This window comes from Nyctibius grandis, chromosome 3 (assembly GCF_013368605.1).
Source record: "Nyctibius grandis isolate bNycGra1 chromosome 3, bNycGra1.pri, whole genome shotgun sequence".
Taxonomy (NCBI): Eukaryota; Metazoa; Chordata; class Aves; order Nyctibiiformes; family Nyctibiidae; genus Nyctibius; species Nyctibius grandis.
The window spans coordinates 104,978,214-105,002,017 of record NC_090660.1 but is presented as its reverse complement, the minus strand read 5'-3'; the positions used below and the strand labels follow the sequence as shown (position 1 = coordinate 105,002,017).

Below are 23,804 nucleotides of genomic sequence, written 5' to 3'. Positions count from 1 at the left end.
TAGAGGGGAAAAAACCCTTACAAAACCAGATTTCTTTGCTTTATAGTTTCACATCATGAGCAACTAGTAGAAAGAAACCCTTGCATTTACCTGCCAATCCTTTTTGTCTATTCCAACAAAATGCTGATGAAATTGTTTGGCCTGAGAGCCCTTCCTATCTTTCAGCTATTTTTGAAACTCTTACAATAAAATGTATAATAAAAATGTTTAGTTCTGATACAGCACTACTCAGTTGGAAAAGCCCAGTGTGCTTTCACCTAGAAAAATAAATGGAATTGTCTTCATTCCACAGATAGAGAAATGATGCACACAGAGATAAAATGCCATGTCACAGCCATGAGTGGCAGCTCAAGGACATGATCCCAGGTCTACAGAGCCTTTATTTCATTCTCAAACTGCTTCCCAGGTTCACTTTGGCCTGAACCTCCAGTTTCACTGCAGGCAAGACACATGCTGCCATCAGCATACATTTAAGAGCTTAGGTAGAACCAGAGATGTGCCTGGATAATGACACAGCCATATCGTTTCCAGAGGGAAAGAGAAAATATTGAAATGTTTGCAGTGCAGGTTGAGGCTTTATTTCATTCTCTTTTTATTTTGGAGAGCCTGCTATGCCAGCTGCCCAGCAACATGTTCATTTCTGCAGTATCACTCTCTGATATTAGTCATTGCTATCTCTCATATTAAAAAAAAATTTATTCAGCTGCTGTGATTCCTGCTTTGGAAGGACTGTTATTTTGCTTGTTTCAGAGTACCCCTTCATGATATATTGGCTTTGTCTTGTGCTTTCAATCCCACTGGCATGGCCTTCTCTCATGCTGATGTGTCTGCCGTGCCCTTCCCAATGATCCTTCAAAGATTCGCTCTGGGTCAGGGATGCATGGATAACTACGCACAGGTTTCCCCTGTGCTGGTCCTCACCCTCACCAATATGGCGATGGTGGATACTGCTGGGAGAGCAGCTCCCGTGAAGCCGGCAGCCCTTGCATGACTGTCCTCATGAGGAATGAGCAGGCTCCCATTTGCACTGCGGGCAAGGGTTAAATTTGCCAGAGGCTCCACTGACAGTTTTCTTATCCATCAGCATTCCTAAGAGAGTTTGATATCTTTGGACTATCCAAAATACAATCCTTACAGAAGAATATACTGCTGGGTTTTTACATTCTGTAGCTGTTTTAAGGGCTCTGTTTGAATCTGATCTCTCCCAACACTCAGTATCAGATTTCCTATGAACTACAGTAAGGTTTCTTAAATGAGCATCTCTAACATAAAACTCCATGCAATAAAAATATCAAATTCAGCACACCTGCAACAAAAAAAAAAAAGAGCATGCCTTCCCTGTCCTTAGCTTGCTGCCTCTTGCTGCTGGTGAGCACTTAGCTGTTTTTTCCTTTGGAGGATGCAGAGGTCGCAGGGGAACAGCCCATTGCTTGTTGTTGTTACTGTGAGCCTGGAATGCCATTACGTGTTTGTCTGCATGACTCTTGATCTTGCGTGACAAAACAAAAAAACAAAGGCAAAACTGAATCAGCAGATTAGTCAGCTTAATCTTGTGTAACTCAATGCTGCGCTTCATTTTAGTGCTGTGATTTTCAGCTGTCCTTTGAGATGGCTATTTGAGCTTACCTACCATTCAGTCAAGCTACTTTGCACAGGGCATTCAAGAAAAAAAGATGCAAAATATATCATTCAGTGGAATGTTTCCAATGTTTTGAATTAATCTTTTTCGTTTGGTACTTAGAGTGTTAAAAATGCAAGATCTTAATGTTACCAAAATGTCATTTATAATGAGAACACAATGGGTTCTCTTTTTGCTATCGTATTAATATTGGAAGAATGCAAAAAGAACCTTTTGTTTAAGCCACAATTGCTCGTGTTAAAAGGCTTTTAAACTAATACTGTAGTTTCTGAGACAGTTGCTTATGTTTTCTTATCTAACTTTAAATACCAAATGAAGACAAATGCTTGGAGATTCCAGTATTAAAATTGAAATCAGCTGATCCTTGTATTCAAAACACTCACAGCAGCAACACAAATTGTTGATGCAGCTCATGTAGTCCATAAGCCACACTGGTAGATACTGTCGCTTAAAAATACAGAACTGCAATCTGCATATTTACTGGGTCTGGATTTTGGTTTTCTGCATGTACAGCAATACGATTTAGATAAGAACATTTTTCTTTGAATGGAAAGTTACCTGACTATTCTGTCCCAATAACGCAATCATTTCAAAGATTGTTTGCAAATGTCAAATCCAACAGCCTTCTTTCTCTAGCAGAAACACTTTGCAGTTTACTATATCCGATCCCTTCAAGCAAATTAGCACCAGTCACAATGTGTGATGTAGACTTCAATGTTTAAAATAGACTTTGCCTTTTCCTGTGAGTACATCATGCACTTATGTGATACTAAAAGTGTAAACATGCTGGAGGTTAAAATCCGTAGTTGTTACATTTCGTACAAGGCTCAGTCAGCTGACTGGACCGTCCTCTGAGAGGGCACTGCTCCTGGAGGTGAAACTCCTCCTGCCTAAACATTTCCTGCTGAAGTACAAAGTGATGATGTTACGTGTCCTTACATAAATGGGGTGGGTTTGTTTTTCAAAACAAAACTATGGGAGTTCCATCAACAAAAAAAAGTTTACCAAGTTTTACCATGAGATACTTCAACCCCAAAAGCCAAACTCATCCTGCTGAGATTCTTGTTGATTTGAAGCTCCTTTTGTCCTCTAAGCCCAACATTCAACTCAAATGGGAAGAGCCGATGTTCAGAAATATTTGTGGATATTCTAGTACTTACGGCCATAAATTTAAATAAGCATTTCCCATTAATTTTGCCAGAAGTTTTCTGAAAATGAAATTATAAAAATGTAGCAACAGCAATTTACCATATAGATGTTTTCTCAGGGAATCTCAAACTAACTTTATCGGGTATCAAGTGCTATGGCTGCCTTATGCCGTACAGTGATCCCATACAGTGAGTTAGGATAGGAAGGAGGATGGGAAGTAATGCTGACTACTGTGTTTAGCTGAAATGGATGAATACAACACCAAACCACAAATTTATTCAGAATAGCAGTATAGTAGAGCAGCATAGCCTCAGGATATTTTCCTGATGAGTGTTAGCACGCCACTAGTTCTGTTGCTACTTGCTGCTGAGCTGATGATACTCTCCATGTTTGTGAAGATGTTAAGGAGCATAAAAAGAACAACCATATCATTTACTAACAAAAGCATGTGTATTTCAATGATTCGGTGTTTTAATTAAACACTAATGTCTGATCTACATCACTTTTATCAGCAGCAATAGTCAAGATTGGAACTTTGAAAGTAACAAAATGAGTGTAGGTGTAAACCCTTATTTGCGAAGTGGCATCATCTCTGTCATATTTGGGAAGAAAAAAGAAAAAACAAATTTGACATGTGAGATCCTGGCATGACTATGTCTGTACTAATCAAGAGGAGTCATCTGCACAGTAGCCATGTGCACAGCGAGTTCCTTCTCCAGCCACCGACTCACTTCACTGCCACACTGACAGGTTGCAAATGACCCTGGAGGCAGCTTGTCTGAGCGTGCTTGACAGCATATTTGGTGCGCAGCCAGGGACCTGGGTCAAGCTTGTTTCCAAAAACCAAGCAGCAATGACACCTGACTTTGTATTTGTGAGTTCCCTATTTATGCAGCAGGCAAGCGTGGCCTCGGGGGTGGTCCTGGGGCTGCTCGCTGCTGCGGGCAGCCTAATCGTATCCTGCGGGAGATTCGCCACTGGCTTCAGCACAGCTGAGGGGTTGATACCCTTAAGAGCTGACTTTGCATGACTAAAGCTAGACAGCCGAAAATACAGCCCTGCTTCTGGTCAGCAGGGCCACAGCCTCCCATGTCTGTCTCCTTATCTATAGCGGAAATATAATCTTGCTGTTCTTTACCTCACCGCTGCGTGGTTTAAGCAGTTAATTGCATTGACGACATGAAGAGCTACGCAAGTGCATGTAGCTCTTCACCCCTGGAACATACCTGTAATGTTTGAAAGTTCGCAGCGAAGACAATAGTCATCATCACCTGATAACAACTCCTCGCTCTTGTGAATGAACTGATGATCTCAATCTAAATATCAGATGACTAGAGCACTATAAACTGAAAAAATACCATAGTGGCTATTCAGCTTATTGCAGAACACCTGTGTTAGTAGTTTGTGCTGTTGTTGCTAAGTTCCTTAGCCTCTCCCTAAACATGATGACTATCACCAATAGTGCAGGAATATTATCACCTTGCTGTAATTAACTTTGCTGTTGGTAATCATAGTAAAAAAAGGCCAAGGAATCAAATGGATTTGTAGACTGAATCACTGGGTGGGATGGCAAAACAGCACAACTTCCTTGACTGCAGTGTACCATCAGGAAGGACTGTGCTTTCCAGGGCTGCTTGCACGCCCCTCGCCCGTGCTGGTTTGTCCCAGGACGGACACGGAGATGCATTTCACATCAGAATACCAAGAGGAGTGAGATAAGCATAACTTCTACTGGCAAGCCTTACATGAGAAAAAGGCTGCAGCACAGCCTCCCCCAGGATCTAGTGCAGACGAAGATAGAGTTAGAGCAGACGCCGGGAAATATAACTTTCACACTCTGCTGATTATTCTTTGACATTTGTGAAGTGAAACAGTGATTTCAGTTAGTGACAATTTATAGAGAGGTGCATCTTACAAATTTAGAAGCGCATCTCAGATACTGATCGCATTCAAAACAGGAAACATGGTTAAATCTGAAATCCACTAAAAGCTATATGAAACACTTACATAATTTGACTAGTTCAAATGTAAGCACATTTTTACAGGCAAGTTGTATCATTTATTTTTTTATTAACATCATATTAATTAACTAATCTTGCTTCCAGTGAGTTTAAGTGAAGATAATCCAAACCTAAAGAGGTCATGCCCATAGGGCTGTTTTCTGCACTAGCATTTGTATAGGGAAAGAGGAAATGCTGCTTCAAAGCAGCAGACCTGAGCACCATATCCTCTTTAACAGAGTTAACAATTTCAAAACTGTCAAAAAAACAGACTAATGGGCAATTATGATTGGTAGCTATTGATCTTCCGTTTTCATCTTTAGGCCTTGCGCTGTTCTCTTTATTTCCCAGTAGTCTCCTGTATTCGTTCTTTTTTATATACATTTAATATTTTATTTTAAAAGATAATTTTTTTTCCTGATGAGGAAACACAGAAGCTCGGCTACTGTTACTCTCTGCTGTGCCTTCATTTCTGTCACTCTGCACTCCTCCAATTTCCCCGGCCTGCCTCCTCCCTTTCTTTGCTGAACATGCTCTTCAATACTCCAGTTTAAATTTTCTCTAAATAGTATTAAAGAAATTATGTCTGTAGCATTATGTCCAGCTTCTGTCCACACTCTTTGGGGTAGGATTTGTTTAGGATAGCAGATGAGGTTGTTTTACAATCCAAAGACCAGTACTCAAGCTCAAAAACTTCAGTCTGAAGGGGAACAATTCAACTTTAACAGTGAGATTACTCAATTAATTAAACCAGTTTACCCATCAACGTGATGGATTTATCCTCACTTGAAATCTGCTAGAGAGGGATCAGGTCTCCTTCTAACGTGAGCGCTGCAGCTGGCCCACAGACCACGGGTCTGGCTCAGGAGCTGCTGTGTGACAGCCCACGATGGATGTTCTGCAGGAAATCACAGGGGATGACCACAGAGGTCCTGTTTGGCCCTCGGGCCATATCCCAGCCCCTCACCCATCCCATTTCCACACAGGTTAGGCACACTGAAGCAGCTCTTTTTGATGCTACTAACAGCTCTTCTCTGGCCCAAATCCCCAGACAGTTCTCCACTCTCCTTTCCATACTGCTTTGGATGCCACCAGCCATTTTTATCTTCTTGATCTCTCTTCCTCCTCCACTGCTCTTAACGAACACGATCCTCAGTTGATTTTCGTCCTACCCTCCTTCTTCAGCGCTTCAATATTTTTGCCTGAATCCATTTTTCAGTGCAACTCCCACACAGCTCTTTTCTTGGCTTCCTCCTCCTTCTCTTGCCTACTCTACTTTTCAGAGTCTCCTGACGTTTAACAATCATCTGGATGAGCCCGCAGCTTTGTGTCGGAAAGCTGGATCACGTGAAGAAGCAGTAGCAGCAGCAGCAATCACATGGCCATATGGAAGGCTTCTGCTAAGGCAATGAAATCAAACATGTTCAGGCAGGACCATTTCTCAGGAGTATTGGTCATATTTTTGCTGGCAGAACTACTTGCAAATCATTTTTTATGGGTATACACAAATCAGGTATCTCCTTTTTATGCTTACTCAGGCATCACAGCCTTTTGTTGATATTTTCAATTATTTTTGAGTTGTACAGGCATTTTATTAGAATTACATACAAAACCACGTAAAATCCTAAGCGCGTTGTAATACAGGAGTAGGTCCTTATATACAGAACATTAAAACCTTTGAAATGGACATATCCATACCATATTGTTCATTTTCAGTTGTTCAGATTTGAGACTATTTACCGTTCCTGAATTTCCCAGCTTCTGTGGAGAGAATCCTAAATACAAAGAGAAGGAAAACACATAGTCCAACTAAATAAACCAGACTGAAACAGCAGATGACCATAATTACTTGAGCCTCCTGAGACCTAGCCTTCTTTAGAAAGGCACATATGGGCCCCGAAATCTAAGCTTAAGAAAAAAAAAGCCTCATTAGTGCTGTCTGTCAATTCCCAGAGTTACATGATGCAATAACAGAAAAAAGGATATTTTAACTTATTCAGAAATGCTACTTGTGAGAGGATGCAGGACCCGTAAACAACACAAAGGAAGGTACCAGGGATGCGGTTATGGATTCAGGTGGGTGCTGCTGCTGCTGCTCTCGCTGTTGTACGAGGGCACCGTGGTGAACTCCGCAATCCAGCCGTGTCAATAGTTACATATCACTCTCCCATTCTCTTTGAAAAGGCTCAGGAACAGAATTAGTAACACGTATCAGGAATAGCGGCTGCAAGGGTCACTGAGACACGGCAGGAGGCCTTAAAAATTGCCTACGTGTTAAGGACGGTAAAAGTCTATACAGTCAGGTCGCTTAAAGTGATGACTTCCTCAGCAATGGTACCTTCACGCTTTGCATCACAGAACCCTGGAGCACAAGGGCTTCGACTGGCTGTGAGGGACTCAAAGAAGGAAAAAGGACCGGGCTGAGCCGTCCGCGGGGCTGACCCGCCCGCGGGGCTGACCCGCGGCTGCAGCCCTGCCGCCCCCCGGGCTGTCCCCGACCCGCTGCCCCAAGCCCGGTCTCCCGGTTGGGGACAGAGCTGGAACCCAGCACACCCCCCTGCCCATGTGTGCTTCCACCAAAAAGCCCTTTCTCTATAGTTATAAAAAAAAAAAAAGGAAAATAAAAAAAGAGGCACCGCCCCCCCGGGCCGCGGGGTCGGAGAGGCGGGGGGGGGGCGGTGAGCGAGCCCGGGGAGGGGGCGGTGCCGCCGCCGGGGGAGGGGGAGGCGGGCGGCGGCGCAGGCGCACAGCACTTCCTCCTCGGCCCACGTAACGGGGGCGGGCGGGCGCTCGGCAGCGCGTGTCAGTCACCGGGTGACTGTCAGCGGCGGCGGGAGCCCCCTCCAGCCCCGGCCAGCTGCCGCCCTCCCCGCCGCCTCCCCCGGCCCTTCCCCTCCTTCCCCCCCGGCCGGGGGGCGCAGCCGGAGCCCGCACAAGTTAGTGCTTAACTTGGCCGGCGGGCGGGAGCGGCGGTTCAGGCGAGGGGCGTGAGGGGGGTCGGCGGCGGGTGGGGAAAGGGGCTGAGCTCGGCGGGGTGGGGGCTGGCGGGCGCTGCTCCCCTCCCGCCGCTCCGCTCCCTCCCTCCCCTCAGCGCCCGCGGCGGGGCCGGGCTCCTCAGAGGCGGCCCCGTAGCCGTCGGGGGGCCGCAGCCAGCCGAGGGAGCGCTCCCCACCGGCGGGGCCGAGCGGCGCGGGGCCGGGGGTGCCGTGTGGGGCCTCTCCCCCCTTCACCTCCTGCCCGGGAGGAGGAGGGGGCGGCCGGGGGGAGGCTGGGTGTAGCGGGCGAAGCCTCAGCTTCTCTCTGCGGCTCCACTGCTTTGATGCTGCGGGTCTCTGCTGGCTCTTAACGTCTTCCCTCTGCTTTTTTTTTTTTTAACCTTTTCTTTTTTTTTTTCCCCCTCCACCTTCCCACCCAAAACTTGGCTTCCCCTCCGCCGGATCTGTGTGCTCGGCTCCTTCTGGGCTTTACCGGCGGGGTAGGATCATGCCGGACCAGATCACCGTGTCGGAGTTCATCGCCGAGACCACAGAGGATTACAACTCGCCGACCACCTCCAGCTTCACCACCCGGCTGCAGAACTGCAGAAATACGGTCACGCTGCTGGAAGAGGTAAATCATTCCTCCCCGCCTTTTTTTTTTTCTTTTTTTTCATTTTGTCTTTGAGAAAGAGCATCAGGGACGGGGCAATACCGCCCGCCCAAATCCACGGGAGCTAGAGGCATTGGTATGCATGTAATCTGGTCTTTTAATTGTGGGACTTTGCTCTTGTGTTGAGCTGGTTACAGAAATCTTTCCTGCCCTCGCGTCTTAAAGATTAGTGCGTAAAGCAGTTGCCTGAACTTAATTATTACTATTGTACTTGGTGGTTTTGGTGCTGGCGGTTGTTGCAGTAGAAAAAATTGTGAATGTTGGGATTTTTAGAGGGAAGATGAAGGTTGAGTTTTGTTTGGGAGCGTTAGCAGAGGTTTTCCCTAGCCACTCATTAGATAAGTCAGCGCAGAACTCTGACTGCAGAGACCTGCCAAGGGAGACTTTGAATAAGAAATGAGGTAAGGGTGAATGTGGAGTGAGGAAAATAATATGAAAACAAAATAGGTGATGGAAGGAGAGGAGCAAAATAATGCAGCAGAAGTGATTACACAGTCTCAGCATCTCAACCATGAAGCCTCAGTGTTGGGTTTTTTTTTTAATGCTTATTATGAGCGTTATTTAAATGTTCATCTTGCTTCACTATCAAGAAATAAGAGTGTGAAAACGGGTAAACTTCCAGAGCTGGTTTCTATGGGATATCAGTCCACTGCTTCCTATTTGAGGTTTCAGTGTGATTTCCTATGGACTAGGTCAGCAGTTATGAGGAAATGTCTTCCAAATGACTTTAAAACAAGACAGTATGTAGCTCTTCTCTTGCCCTGCGCTTGGTTGAAGGTACTAGCATAATGACACTGAAAGAAGACAGGTTTTTGCTATTGTTTCGTAGATTGCAGTTAGTTGTTGTTTTGGATTATAGTTCATCAAGTATTTGTCAATTCTTCAGGAGCCAGTGTGTATCTAGGAGATGGATTGAATAGATGCTTTTTAGTTTTGCTAAATGTGTTGGCATGAGCAAAGCATTTGGTATGCAAGGAAAGAGTATTAATTGTGGCATTCTCTTGATAGTTTTGGGCATGAAAAAAACAATTCCAGGGGATTAAAATTAGTTAATGTTGGCTTAGTAGAAAAGCTGTCTGTGTTCAAAATTTTAACAATGCTGTTGTTTACAATAACTGAGTAGGTAGTAGAGTGACTGTAAGCTTGCATTTAAAATTATGTATTTTATTTTTATTATGTAACCTAGGTTAACTTCTGTAAGTTCCCTTAACTGTAACTGCTTTTTTTCTTGTGTAACTAAGCCATGGTTGCTTATAGATTTGTCAGAAATCAACCTGTTTTAGTTTCTGTTTGACAGTATTGCTGCCCCCTGGTCTTAACTATGTGGAATAGGTACAGCCATTGGTATACTTATTGGTGCAGTTGGCAGCATTCGTAGAGTTAAGTAAAAATACGTATTCTGCCATCACTGGTGACTTCTAGTGTGAGAATACAGGATAATACTTGCATGATTTGGGAGATACATCATTATAGTCTGAGTGTGGTAATGCCTGTCCAAAGAAAATCAAAATACAGAAGATGAATACAGAGTGTTCTGCATCGTTTTTGTGGTTTGTGCATATTTTCGAAGTTTTTATGTCTGATTTGACAGCAATAAATCAGAGGAATAGAGAATAGGGGGTGCTTCTAGTGCTTGCATTGCTATTTCTTGAATATCTTTTGTTTGTATAACTATTTTATGTGCTCTATTTAAATTGTTTGCAGTTTAAATTGATTCTGGACTTGGTTTGTATTTTTTTATTACCTGTAAATATAAAAAAGCTTTATTTGATAGGAAACAAGATATAAATACGCTCTACTGTTACATGCTACAAAAATCTGCAACTCTCCCAAATTTATTTTTATTAATTTGCATGAAGAAATGCAGAGGGTCAGAATGTGGCAGGCGAAGTGCTCCATTAGTCTTTGACTGTGTCTTTATTGTCGTTGTAGCTTGCTTACGCAGTTCTGCTGCAGCTGCTTTAAAGCTAGGTAGGTTTCTGGACATCTGCTTACCTGAGGCTGTGATTCATATGAAGCAGGGGATTGAAAATGAACGGTTGAAGTGGTTGTTATGTAGCTCTTATTACCGCTGCTATTGTCTGTGCATCATGGATGACTGAAGAGCTCTTCGAGCAGCTCCTGAACTTCAATTTTGAGCCCACTGTATTAAGGCAAAGGGCATGATCTCCCATCCTTGCAGCTGTTTGATTTTTAACTTGCATGTGGCATTCAGGTTGGAGCCCTCACTGGGCTTTTCCTGTTGGTGTCAAGCACTGTGCTGTTATGGCGCTGCAGCCTGAAGTATCTTGGGTCGTTATTTTAAAGCTAACTTAATTCTGCACCTACCTCAGTGATTATAAGCTGGTTTCTGGATAAACTAACTATTTAATTTCCCTATCATTTCTGTTCAGAAAATAGTTCTAGTTCACAACCTTATTTAAAATAAACAGATTTAACCAAAATTAGATCCATTTCATAGCCTCTCAGCCTGGTGTAATTCCTACCGTAGCTCAGTTCAGTGGTTAGATCAGAACCAACTTTTCATAAAGAATGTGACAAAAAAGAAATAGGCTGTTTTGTGTGTGTCTGTGTCTCTATCTAGTTCCATGAAGGCATTGCAGAATTGTGAATTTACTGTTCCTTAATGACAGTTAACAAGTTTTATGAAATAATAAAATAAATAATGGGCTCAGTTGCTTTTTTTTTCCTCTTGATTGTCCTCCAGTAGAAGTGCAGTTAGTTCAGCTGAGTGGATTGATAACATATTCTCTCCTAGTTGTGTCTCTTTTCCTCTTATAACTAAATTTCTTTTCAGAGGAGACTTTGGATCCAGTTAGATGCAATTTTGGGACAAATTTCAGAGGAAGATCAGAGCAGGCATTTTTACTAATTCTGATGACTTTGCATCTTGTAAGTTTTTTGTGGAAAGACCAACAAAGTACAAAGGCATACCTCAAAAAATCAAAACAGCAGAAAAGATTCTCTGAAGGACTTCTGTGTGTTTGTGGGTGACTTATTAAAAAAAAAAAAAAGCAAAACCAACCCCCCACCCCCCCCAAAAAAAAAGACCCAAGGTTTAATTAAGTCTGTTGTAATATTATCAAAGGAGAAAATAGTAAGTACATGCTGATATGTAGCAGTTTATTGACTAGAAAGGTTTCGTGCCACGTTGTTTAAACTACTGAAATGTTTGAAAATTTGCAAGCTTTTTTTTCCCCTCATAAGAGACAAAACTTAAGTTTTTTGTCATCCGGTGACACTAAGCCAAAAAAAAAGACCCTGTCATCTTTGTATCCAGGCTTAGGCATCTTATACAGTAGCTACCAAAGAACTGCAAGATTATTTTTTTTAATAATATATTTTTTTTAAAGCATGAGTGTTATCTAATGGCCATCAGCAAACACGAATTTTTAAGGTTCGTTCTGTTGCTAAAGTAACGATTATTTTTTTTCAAATTCTGAGGGGAGGGAGCAAAACCATTATATTGTAGTCTAGGTCTAGCTTAAGAGAATTTGCAATCTTTACTCCTTTCCATGTTGATTTCTTCAGCATGTTACATTCATGGAAAGAAGACATTTTTAACTTCATATTTCTGCATGAAACTGGAGAAGATTTTATAATATTCATATGAAGAGGTGGATTATTGTGTATGTAGATGGGTGCTTAATCACGTAAAAAAAAAAAGGTTGATATCCTAAGATAGTATAGACAAATTACTGATACAGTATTGTAAAATATAGCCTCTGCTTTGTTCTTATTGAACATGCTTTATAACCACAGTAGCTCCATGATTTGTGTTACTCAAATAGATTTTGAAGAGTTGATTTTAATCCTTCAGTTGATATTACTGTGTGAGCTAGTTGGAATTTTTAGGGAATGATGACATCTCTTCTGAGAATAAGTAGTGCACATGTGGGATCACCGCAAGACTGGCTTGATTACGATTCTGCTCTGTCCCAGCTCCAGCTGAAAGGACATCTTTGCACTCAGGGGATAACTCGGTTATCATGACCAGGCAGTTCTGAGTCTTCTCCTAAAGCAGCAGATATTTTGCAGGACTGTCTTGAGATACAGAGGTTAGGCTTAAATGTTTAAATTCTCTTTAGGCAGCCTGGTAGATAAGAAGGGACAGTTGGAAGGTGATGATACAATAACGAATAGCTGCGGTTGTTTCTGATGCCTGTTTTACTGTTTGATGCCTGTTTTACTGTTATGCTTTTGTAATATTTGAGCATCTTTAATGATTAATGTTATTTATTTATTTATTTTGCTCTTCAATGAGAAGTTGAAAACTCAAAATGTGCTTTCTGACAATTAGATCTTGTCATACACATCCTTTTGTACTAACCATTTGACTGATGAGTGTAATGAAATATGGCTGCAAATATGTTTGTTTGTTTGTTTGTTTTTTTTAATAAAAGAACCCTGAACTAACATTCCTGCAATGACTGTTGCTCATTTTGTTTCTCGCTGTGCTGATCTGCTCAAGCTTAGAGGTCTGTTGGTCTACACTGGGCCTGTAACAGATGCGTGCGTGTGACTTCAGTGAAAGAATGACTGACTGGCTCCTGCTCAGCCTAACATAAATTTTTTTGTTCTCAGTGCAAGGGTGGTATAATCTGAGATAACTTGAAGGGGGAAGATGTCTCAGTGTTCTTCATCATGTCACGGACACTAAGATTAGAGATGGAAAAGGGGAAAGTATGTTTTTTTGTTTGTTTGTTTTGCCCTTTTTTTTTATTTTCATTGAAAGCATGTTGTGTATGAATAATTTTCACAGTTTCCTGTTTGTAACTTTTCCTTCATGCTTCAGTTTCTGTGAGTTTTTCTTGTTCTACTGGGGGAAAGACTTTTGGGACAAGGGTAACGGGACAGGGGTTTTCCTCCTTATGAATTTGTAGAAACTAGTGTAGCACTGAAACTGCTGTACAATCGGTTCATCTACAGTGATTTCATACACCTTTCTACCACAAGATCTTTTTCCAGCAGCAAAATATTCTATCAAGGGAGGCAGGTGAAACCATGCAAAAGAACAGGAGCACTTCCATTCTAAATCAACTGTTTGGTTTAGTTGGCAGTACGTGCAGACTTTGTTCATTAGCCTGGACTGTGGAGACTGGTGAGATCTATTTTGTGTGTGTGTCTGAAGAGAAATATTTCTATTGTTTCTATCACTTCATTTCCGTTGAAGCATCACCTCTATAATCACAACAGGTAAATCGTAACATCCTATTCTTTATCCTTCTTTTTTTGTTTAAATTTAAATAGATTTTTATTTTTTAGGGTGGAATCCAGGAGACTCCAGCAACATTAGACTTAAAACCAGCTCTTCTAACCTTGTAACCTGTTACTTACGTCAGTCAGAAGCAGTCTTGCATCATAGAGAGCTTTGTACTTAAGAGCTGGTTCTTACGTAACAGACCATAAGCAGTCTTCAGTTTCCGAAGAAATGTGGTTTTGGTTGGAGACCATCCTAAAAGAACCAGACAAGAAAAGTTTCTTTGCTTAGTAAATAAAAATCAGGATAATTCTTACTATTTTTATACTGAATGGCAAATTGCATCAAAGATGTGAAAGTGGGTATATGAGCATGCTAAAATGCAGAGGCCACAGTGACAGCTTATGGGTGACTCCTGATCATGATACCGAAAATGTGAAGGAGACTTGACAGCAATATGCTGTATTTACAGTAGCGCGTTTCAGAAAAATGCATTTGAGGATGCTTTTACATTTACATGCTACAGTACTTATTCATTCAGTATGTAATCAGTTTTACCCTTCATTTGATAGTAGTCGAAACATTTGGTTGTAATAAGCAGGCAATCTCCTCTTACCTTAATGTGACTGATGTGAGGAAAAACAAAAAAATATTCACTTGTAGCTCAAAGTTTCAGTCATGGCAGCTTTGCCTTTTGAGAATTTGTATTCATTTTAGACACATTTTTGAAACTAGTTGATTTTTGATAGCTCCTATGTTTTTTAGAGAAGTGCTGCTTCTTGTTTTGAATTCCCGACAGGCTGCTTCTTGTTTGCTCATCAGTTAGGAAACCGTGCAAGTGCTCTTCGGTGCACTCTGTTCAGTATGCTGTTCAGATAAATCCTGACAGAGTGTGTACCACGTAGTCATGGGAACTTGGGCCCTGATGGAGAAGAGAGAGACGCTTAAAGTGACATGACTTAAAGTTGGTTTTAGTATTTAGATTGGAGTCCTGTGGAAATATCTTCTGTAGTTAAAAAGCAATAAAAGGGAAATAGTTGTTTGAAGAAAAGAGAAAACAGGGTGGGGGGAGCCCACAAAACCATGTTTGCAATCCAGCATGGCTTCACTGAAAGACTGCAGATGACTGATTCGGAACAGAGTTAGATTGGTTGATTTCATTTCCAGTATTTTTCTCACTCCAATGAATAAAACTCAATTTTCATGACTATTGTTGTGATTTGTAATGGTGTGAATGAAGGTGTTTGTTAATAATTTTTAAAAACCGATGTGAAACATTTACAGAGGAGAACTGTAAGAAAGAACATGACATCTAATTTTGAATGGAATAGTACCTTGCAATAGAATCATTAGGCAGAATTAAGCCAAAAATGCTAATTATTAGTATTGTTTCAGGTGCAGAGGTAGACAATATAAGCATGTTCTAAAAAAATGCCCTAAACCAATAGCACATTTTTATATTTCGTGGGAAGATTTTCCGAATCCAGTTAATAGCATGTGCCATGGTACTTTACTCTTAGGGACAGTTGTGTCAGGTTTGATTGATACTGGCCAAGAGGCCTAAAGTTTATGGTGAGTGTGAAGGAAAACTCCTGAGATAATAGCATGAGTTTCCTTTCCTGAAGGAGTACAGCTGGAAGTACACTCCCTGCTGAGAAGCACAGCAAACAGTTATTTTATATTTCTAAAGAGACAGTATTGATCTGTTATATATATTGGGTTTTAAATACTAGTGGGCTAATGCTGAGGTTTTGTATAAGCATTGTGATGAGTAAGAGTTTTGAGGGCAGCGGGTTTGATTGTGGTGATTATGGGAAACTTTTCCTTTACTGCTCCTGTGAAAATGCAACACAACACTGTTGGGATCCCATTTCCCCCTCCACACACAGAGATGTGCACATGGGTGCACACACGGCCTCCTTATCTCTTTCACTCACTGGTGAAAGGACAGACCTGGTTGTGTTCTTACTGTGGTTAGCCAGAGGGTGTATGCTTTTTCTTTCTGTTTAATAACCACCTCTTTCTTGACCTTGCTTGTTCTATCCTTGTTACATTTCTTATCAGGAGGAATACAGAAGTCCTTCTGGTGCAGAAATAGATACTTAGGATACCAATAGAGTCTCTTGATTTTTCCTTGCCTAAGACCTAAAAATCTGGTATGATGCTGGAGATAACTTTCTGCAAAATAAAAGTCTGTAGGACTGCAAGGCCTTTGACTTGGTCTGCTCTGGTTGCCTTCTATCCCGGCTGGTGAGAGATGGACCAGATAAGTGACCTGCAGGGTGGGTGGGGCATTGACTGGGTTGCCAAGCCCAGAGGGTGGTGATCAGTGAAGCAAAGTCCAGCTGGTAGCAGATGGCAAGTGGCATCCCTTCAGGATGAGTTTTGGGGCCAGTATAATTTGATGTCTTTTAATTGTCTGGATGATGGTCTGGAGCGTGATCTCAACAAGTGTATTTGGATGATACTAGGTTGCTCAATATGCTAGCAGGCAGAGCCACCATTCAGTGGCACCTGGAGAAATGGTCTAGGAGGACCCACAGCCTTGTGGGGCTCAGTGAAGAGACATGAAATCCTGTGCCACAGGGAGTAGCCCCATGCAGCAGTGCAGGCTGGCTAGAAGACAGATTTCCAGGAAAGGACCTTGGACTCAGGTGGATGACAAGTTGAATGTGGGTTGGCAGTGACAAAGGCTACCCACGTACTGGGCTGTGCTAGAAAGAGTGCAGCTGTCAGCCAGAAAATAGTGGTTCTGCCCCTCTATTCAGCAATTGTGAGGCCACATATGAAGTACTATGTTTGGCGTTCACCAATACGTGAGAAAAATTATGTACTGTCACAAGTCCAGGTGAGGATCACCAAGATGATTAGGAGCCTAGAGCACATCACTTAAGGAGGGGAAACTGAATTTCTTCAACCTTAGAAGAAAGGCTAAGGGAAGGTCATGTTGCTTTCTTCAAGTATGTAATGGGAGGAAACTGAGAAGGCAGAAATTCTGATTAGATTTGAGGTTGGTTTTTTGGGGGGAAGGTGTTTGGGTTTTTTATTATTATGATGATGTTGGGTGGTGGGTTTTTTTTTGTTTAATTGTTTTGAACCATGAGTCTGATGAACAGGTGCCCAGAGAGACTGTGGAACCTCTGTCCACAGAGACTTCTGAAATTCCACTTGATGATAGAAGTAGTTCTTAAAATTGTTTGGACTCCGTAATTTAATCTTTTAGAAGATATGCAAGCAGAGTAAAGTGGTTATTTAGTTTCATGAATGTGTTTTTTGTGTTTTTGGGTAAAAGTTTACACTGAGCTTATTCTTGGAAAAACAGCATGTTTAAACCTAATAAAACTGATGCAAGCAAAGTTGATAATTTTTTTTTCCTTCAGTGAAAGACTTCTTTAATAGAGGAAATAGGATACTACTCACATTTTTACAAATGTGTATTTCAGAAAGTTTATCAAATTTGGGGTTTTATATGATTTTTAAGAATAGTTTGAATAGTTATGGGGTGTTTGACAAAGATATTCTTTTTAAATGACCAACCTGCACCTCTAGGAAGTTAGCTAATTTATTCTGCAAAGTGATGACTGTGTTACAGCTTAAATATGTCTCTGCTGGATTAACTTTACTACTATGAGGAAGATGATATGAAGGGTCTGGAGGGTATGTCCTATGAGGAGCGGCTGGGGGAATTGGGATTGTTTAGCCTGGAGGAAAGGAGGCTGAGACCTTATTGCTGTCTACAACTACCTGAAAGGAGGTTGTAGTCAGGTGGGGGTTGGCCTCTTCTCCCGGGCAACTAGCGACAGGACTAGAGGACATAGCCTCAAGCTGCACCGGGGAGGTTCAGGTTAGACATTAGGAAAAATTTCTTCACAGAAAGGGTTATTAGGCATTGGAATGGGCTACCCAGGGAAGTGGTGGAGTCACCATCCCTGGAGGTGTTTAAGAGAAGACTAGATGTGGCACTTAGTGCCATGGTCTAGGTGACACAGTGGTGTTAGGTCAAAGGTTGGACTCGATGATCCCAGAGGTCTCTTCCAACCTAGCTGATTCTGTGATCCTGTGAATTTTGAATTCTAGAGCTCCCACCTTGAATTTAGTACGCTAATTTCCTTTCGTCTTGTATTATGGTTTACTTTTCTGGTAAATTATCTCTTGATTTTTGGATTCACAAAGCAAGAATTTGGGATTGAAGACAGAAACATACTTGCAGTGTTCTTGATATGAAACTTAGTCTTTTCCATAGCACTTCAGAAAGACTTCTTAGGGATGGGGGGGGGGTGGTGTGTGAGAAGGAATAAAGTGCAGCAGGTTCTATTTTCCAGGAGAGTTGTGGCTTGTTAGAAAACCACTAGGATTTAGGTATCCTATTTTGGTTAGATTCTTAAGACTTCGTTTCATAGAATATCTCAAGTTGGAAGGGGCCCATAAGGATCATCGAGTCCAACCCCCTGCTCCTCGCAGGACTACCTAAAACTAAGCCATATGACTAAGAGCGTCATCCAGGCACTCCTTGAACTCTTGACAGGCTTGGTGCCATGACCACTTCCCTGGGGACCCTGTTCTGGTGACTGACCACCCTCCCAGTGACGAACCTTTTCCTAATGTCCAGTCTGAACTTCCCCTAATGCATTCCATTTCCTCGTGTCCTGTCACTGGTCACCAGAGAGAGGAGATAAGCATGTCACCCTCCACTGCACCCTGTGAGGAAGTTGTAAACTGCAATGAGATCACCCCTCAGCCTTCTCTTCTCCCAGCTGAACAAACCAAGTGACCTCAGCCACTCCTCCTAAGTCTTGCCCTCAGGACCTTTCACCGTCTTGGTCGCCCTCCTCTGGAAACACTCTGACAGTTTGAGGTCCTTCTTGTATTGAGACACCCAAAACTGCAGACACTACTTGAGGTGGGGCCGCAGTGTAGAGTAGGACAATCCCCTCTCTCACCCAGTTATCTGTGCTGTGCTTGGTGCACCCCAGGACGTGGTTGGCCCTTTTGGCTGCCAGGGCACACTGTTGACTCATATTCAACTTGCCATTAACCCATACCCCCAGATCTCTCCACGGGGCTGCTCTCCAGCCTCTCGTCCCCCAATTTGTATGTGTAACCAGCAGATGGGTGACCTTGTCATAACAGGAAATGAAGTTGGCTAAACAGGACTTTCCCCTCATGAACCCGTGTTGGCTATGACTAATGACTGTGTTGTCTCAAGTGTTTTTCAGTAACTCCCAGAACAACCTTCTTCATAATTTTACCAGGCACTGAAGTGAGACTGACAGGCCTGTAATTACCAGGGTCTTCCTTCTTACCCTTCTTGAAAATTGGAAAGTTTGCCAGCTTCCAGTTAACTGGGACCTTTCCAGACTCCCAAGACCATTGAAAAATAATGGAGAGAGGTCCCGCGATGACAGCGGCCAGCTCTTTCAGTGCCCTGGGATGAATCCCATCGGGCCCCATAGACTCATGCACATCCAGCTGGAGCAGCAAGTCTTGAACAAGTTCAGGGTCAGCTTGTTTCTTTAAAACAAGACAGAAACCCCCTAACGATTACATGAAACTAACTTAGCATTTTTGTTATGCTCTGCTCCTGATACATGTATGTCAAAGTTCCACTTTTCATTTTAGTTACTTACATCTATTTCAGAATTCAAAAATGTTCATGTTGAGCATATCACTGAGAAAGTGTGTCAGTGTTTAAATCTCTGTGTATGCTTTTGATGCTATCGACAGAATTTGGTTTTATTGTATTCAGGTTATCTTAGAATGAGACTGTCACGTTACTGCTGGATGTAGAAACTTAGATTTCTGAGATACTTCAGATTTCAGTTAATGAAGATTATTTTTGCCCAAGCAATATTTAGGTCATTACACATCTTCTGGAAAAGTGATACTTCTGTTCTACTCAAATTTGGATTGCATGGCATTTTTGTGGAGCTGGTTTTGGTAGTCCTTTTTTATGAAGGAGGCATGTAGCACTATGTAGCATTTTAGTAGCACTGCCTGCTAGTAATCATAGAATGGTTTGGGATGGAAGGGACCTTTAAAGGTCATCTGGTCCAACCCTCCTGCTGTGGACAGGGACATCTTTCACTAGATCAGATTTCTCAAAGCCCTGTACAACCTGACGTTGAACGCTTCCAGTGATGGGGCATCCACAGCTTTTCTGGGCAACCTGGTCCAGTGTCTCACCACCCTCATAGGAAAGAATTCCTTCCTAATATCTAATCTAAATCTACCCTCTTTCACTTGAAAACCATTACCCCTCATCCTATCACTCTGTGCTCTTGTAAGAAGTCCCTCTCCAGCTTTCCTGTAGGCCCCTTCAGGTACTGGAATGCTGCTAGAAGGTCTCCCTGGAGCCTTCTCTTCTCCAGACTGACCAAGCCCAACTCTCTCAGCCTGTCACAGAATCACAGAATCACACAGAATCACAGAATCACAGAATGTTAGGGATTGGAAGGGACCTCGAAAGATCATCTAGTCCAATCCCCCTACCGGGGCAGGATTGCCTAGACCATATCACACAGGAACGTGTCCAGGCGGGTTTTGAATGTCTCCAGAGAAGGAGACTCCACAACCTCTCTGGGCAGCCTGTTCCAGTGTTCAGTCACCCTCACCGTAAAGAAGTTTTTCCTCAAATTTAAGTGGAACCTCCTGTGTTCCAGCTTGCACCCATTGCCCCTTGTCCTGTCAAGGGATGTCACTGAGAAGAGCCTGGCTCCATCCTCTTGACACTTGCCCTTTACATATTTATAAACATTAATGAGGTCACCCCTCAGTCTCCTCTTCTCCAAGCTAAAGAGACCCAGCTCCCTCAGCCTCTCCTCATAAGGGAGATGTTCCACTCCCTTAATCATCTTCGTGGCTCTGCGCTGGACTCTCTCTAGCAGTTCCCTGTCCTTCTTGAACTGAGGGGCCCAGAACTGGACACAATACTCCAGATGCGGCCTCACCAGGGCACAGTAGAGGAGGAGGAGAACCTCTCTCTACCTACTAACCACACCCCTTCTAATCCACCCCAGGATGCCATTGGCCTTCTTGGCCACAAGGGCACATTGCTGGCTCATGGTCATCCTGCTGTCCACTAGGACCCCCAGGTCCCTTTCCCCTACGCTGGTCTCCAACAGCTCTGCCCCCAACCTGTACTGGTACATGGGGTTGTTCCTGCCCAGATGCAGGACTCTACACTTGCCCTTGTTATATTTCATTAAATTTCTCCCCGCCCAACTCTCCAGCCTGTCCAGATCTCTCTGAATGGCTGCGCAGCCTTCCAGCGCGTCAGCCACTCCTCCCAGTTTTGTGTCATCAGCGAACTTGCTGACAGTGCACTCTAATCCCTCATCCAAGTCATTAATGAATATATTGAATAGAACTGGTCCCAGAACCGACCCTTGCGGGACTCTGCTAGACACAGGCCTCCAACTGGACTCTGTCCCACTGACCACTACTCTCTGGCTTCTTTCCTTCAGCCAGTTCACAATCCACCTCACTACCCGATCATCCAGACCACACTTCCCCAGTTTAGCTGCGAGGATGCTGTGGGAGACCGTGTCAAACGCTTTACTGAAATCGAGATAGACCACATCCACAGCTTTACCATCATCTATCCACCGGGTAACATCCTCATAAAAGGCTATCAAGTTGGTTGAGCATGACTTCCCGTTGGTGAAGCCATGCTGAGTGCCCCTAATGATCCCCCTATCCTTGATGTGCCTAGAGACAGCACCAAGAACAAGTTGCTCCATCACCTTTCCGGGGATGGAGGTGAGGCTGACCGGTCTATAGTTACCCGGGTCCTCCTTCTTGCCCTTTTTGAAGACTGGAGTGACATTCGCTTTCCTCCAGTCCTCAGGCACCTCTCCCGTTGCCCATGACTTAGCAAAGATGATGGAGAGTGGCCTAGCAATGACTTCCGCCAGCTCCCTCAGCACCCGCGGGTGCATCCCATCAGGGCCTATGGATTTATGGACGTCCAGGTTGCTTAATTGGTCTCTGACCCAGCCCTCATCAACCAAGACAGATTCCTCCTCTATCCTGACTTCTTCTGAGGCCTCAGGTGTCCGGGGCTCCTCAGGACAGCCTCCAGCAGTATAGACAGAGGCAAAGAAGGCATTCAGTAACTCCGCCTTCTTTTTATCCTCTGTCTCCAGGACCCCCACCTCATTCATCAGTGGGCCTACATTGCCTCTAGTGTTGGCTTTACCTGCAATGTATTTGAAGAAGCCCTTTCTGTTGTCCATGACCTCTCTTGCAAGGTTTAATTCCAAGGAGGCCTTAGCTTTCCTAGTTGCCTCCCTACATCCTCTGACAACAGACTTATATTCCTCCCAAGTGGCCAGCCCCTCCTTCCAGAGCAGAGAAGAGGACCAAAGTCACCTCCCTCGACCTGCTGGTCATGCTTCTTTTGATGCAGCCCAGGATACAATTGGCTTTTTGGGCTGCAAGTGTGCACATTGCTGGCTCATGTCAGATTTTTTTTGTCCTCCAGTATCCTCAAGACCTTCTCCTCAGGGCTGCTCTCAATCCATTCATCCCATAGTTTCTTGATATTGGGGATTGCCCTGACCCATGTGCTGGACCTTGCACTTGGCCTTGTTGAACTTCGTGAGGTTCACATGATCCCACTCCTCAAGCCTGTCAAGGTCCTTCTGGGTGGCATCCCTTCCCTTAAGCATATCAACTGCACCACTCAGCTTGGTATCATCTGCATACTTGCTGAGAATGCACTTGATCCCACTGTCTATGTCATTAATAAAGATATTAAACATTACTGGCCCCGGTATGGACCCCTGAGGGACACCGTTCATCACTGGTCTCCATTTGGACTTTGAGCCATTGATGAAAAGTCTTTGAGTGCAACCATCCAGCCAATTCCTTATCCGTTGAATAGTCCATCCATCAAACCCATATCTCTCCAATGTAGTGACAAGGATGTTGTGTGGGATGGTGTCAAAGGCCTTACAGAACTCAAGGTAGATAACATGAAAGTACATGACAGTGAAAGTACATGCGTGTGATGCCACGGCACCACAAACAAGACTGTTGTAATAAATACTGCTACGTGTCAGTGTCATTGTCTTGAAAGTACAATACAATGGAAGTAGTTGAGCTGTTTTCTCCAATGTATATCATCAAGGAAGTGAAGACAACTGTTAGAAAAATGTAACAGTGGTATTAAAACAAACCTGAACACTTTTGTTCAGTGATGACGAGTGCCTGGTTATGACCTTCAAAACTATTTAATTGTCAGTTTATGAAATTGTTGAATTTTAATAAAGTTAAATGATGCTGGGATGGGTCTGAGAAATTAAAGTCCCTTGATATGTTCAGCAGTCCCTTCTGTGCTGAGGGTGATGTCTGGAAACTAAAGAAGAGTGGTCTGTAAAGTATAACAGAACGTACAAACTCTGTGCCAGCCTGTGCCATGTTATAAGCATGCAGGACTGTGATGGGTCCATTCCTGTGTTCTTAGTAGTGCGATGTACAATGGTGACAGCAAGTGTTTTTGAAATCAGCAGGAATGGGTGACTTTTAACTAAGAATTTTTAAGGAGGTAGATTAAATGTATGATATGCTGACATTCTTGTTGGTTGTGTTTTTCTTCCTTCACTAAGTGTCAGAATTATGGGGAAAATTGTAAAACCAAGGGTGATGATGCTATGACAAAGCAAGTGGGTTATCCTGACTATGTCTGTTGTCTAATCCAACCTCTTATACTAGAAGAGTGTTTATACTATCTGTATTAGTCATTAAGGTGGAACTCAGTATAATAGACAATGAGTATAACTAAAGGGAAAGTTGAATGAAGTTGCCTTGAATGTTTTGACAAAGTTGTTTGTTTTTGCTGTAAAACTGGTCTGGCACACTACATTTTCCCAACCTTATAAATGATGCTTTGATTTCTTTTGCAAATTGTTCTTCGCATGAAGCCTTGCCAAAATTAAGCTTTTATGATTTGAATTGGGAAAAATTACTTCAGCAAAATAATTTTGATTTTTGCAAGGTAGGGGGATATATATTATAGTTTTTAGTATATTGTCATGCCTGCAGCACCTGCACTGGTGTCATTTTTGGGGGCGGGGGGGGTTAGTGGGGTTCCCACTCCGCACACACCTCGTAGCCTCTTCTGGGAGGGATGAAAGAAGACTGCAGAGGCTTTCTGATGTGAAGGACT

The 23,804-nt window shown here is 43.0% G+C and overlaps 1 protein-coding gene across 3 annotated transcripts in view; it reads left to right on the top strand.

The window, feature by feature from the left end:
* ASAP1 (ArfGAP with SH3 domain, ankyrin repeat and PH domain 1) overlaps positions 1 to 23,804 on the top strand; it is a 167,089-nt gene that overhangs the window by 22,994 nt on the left and 120,291 nt on the right. For 2 of the 3 annotated variants that reach the window (XM_068396076.1, XM_068396078.1), the window contains exon 3: positions 8,268 to 8,397. In XM_068396076.1, coding sequence (XP_068252177.1) covers positions 8,268 to 8,397 — 130 coding nt within the window. Of the gene's footprint in view, positions 1 to 7,612; positions 7,725 to 8,267; positions 8,398 to 23,804 lie in introns of those variants that run through there. The other variant, XM_068396077.1, reaches the window with a different exon arrangement.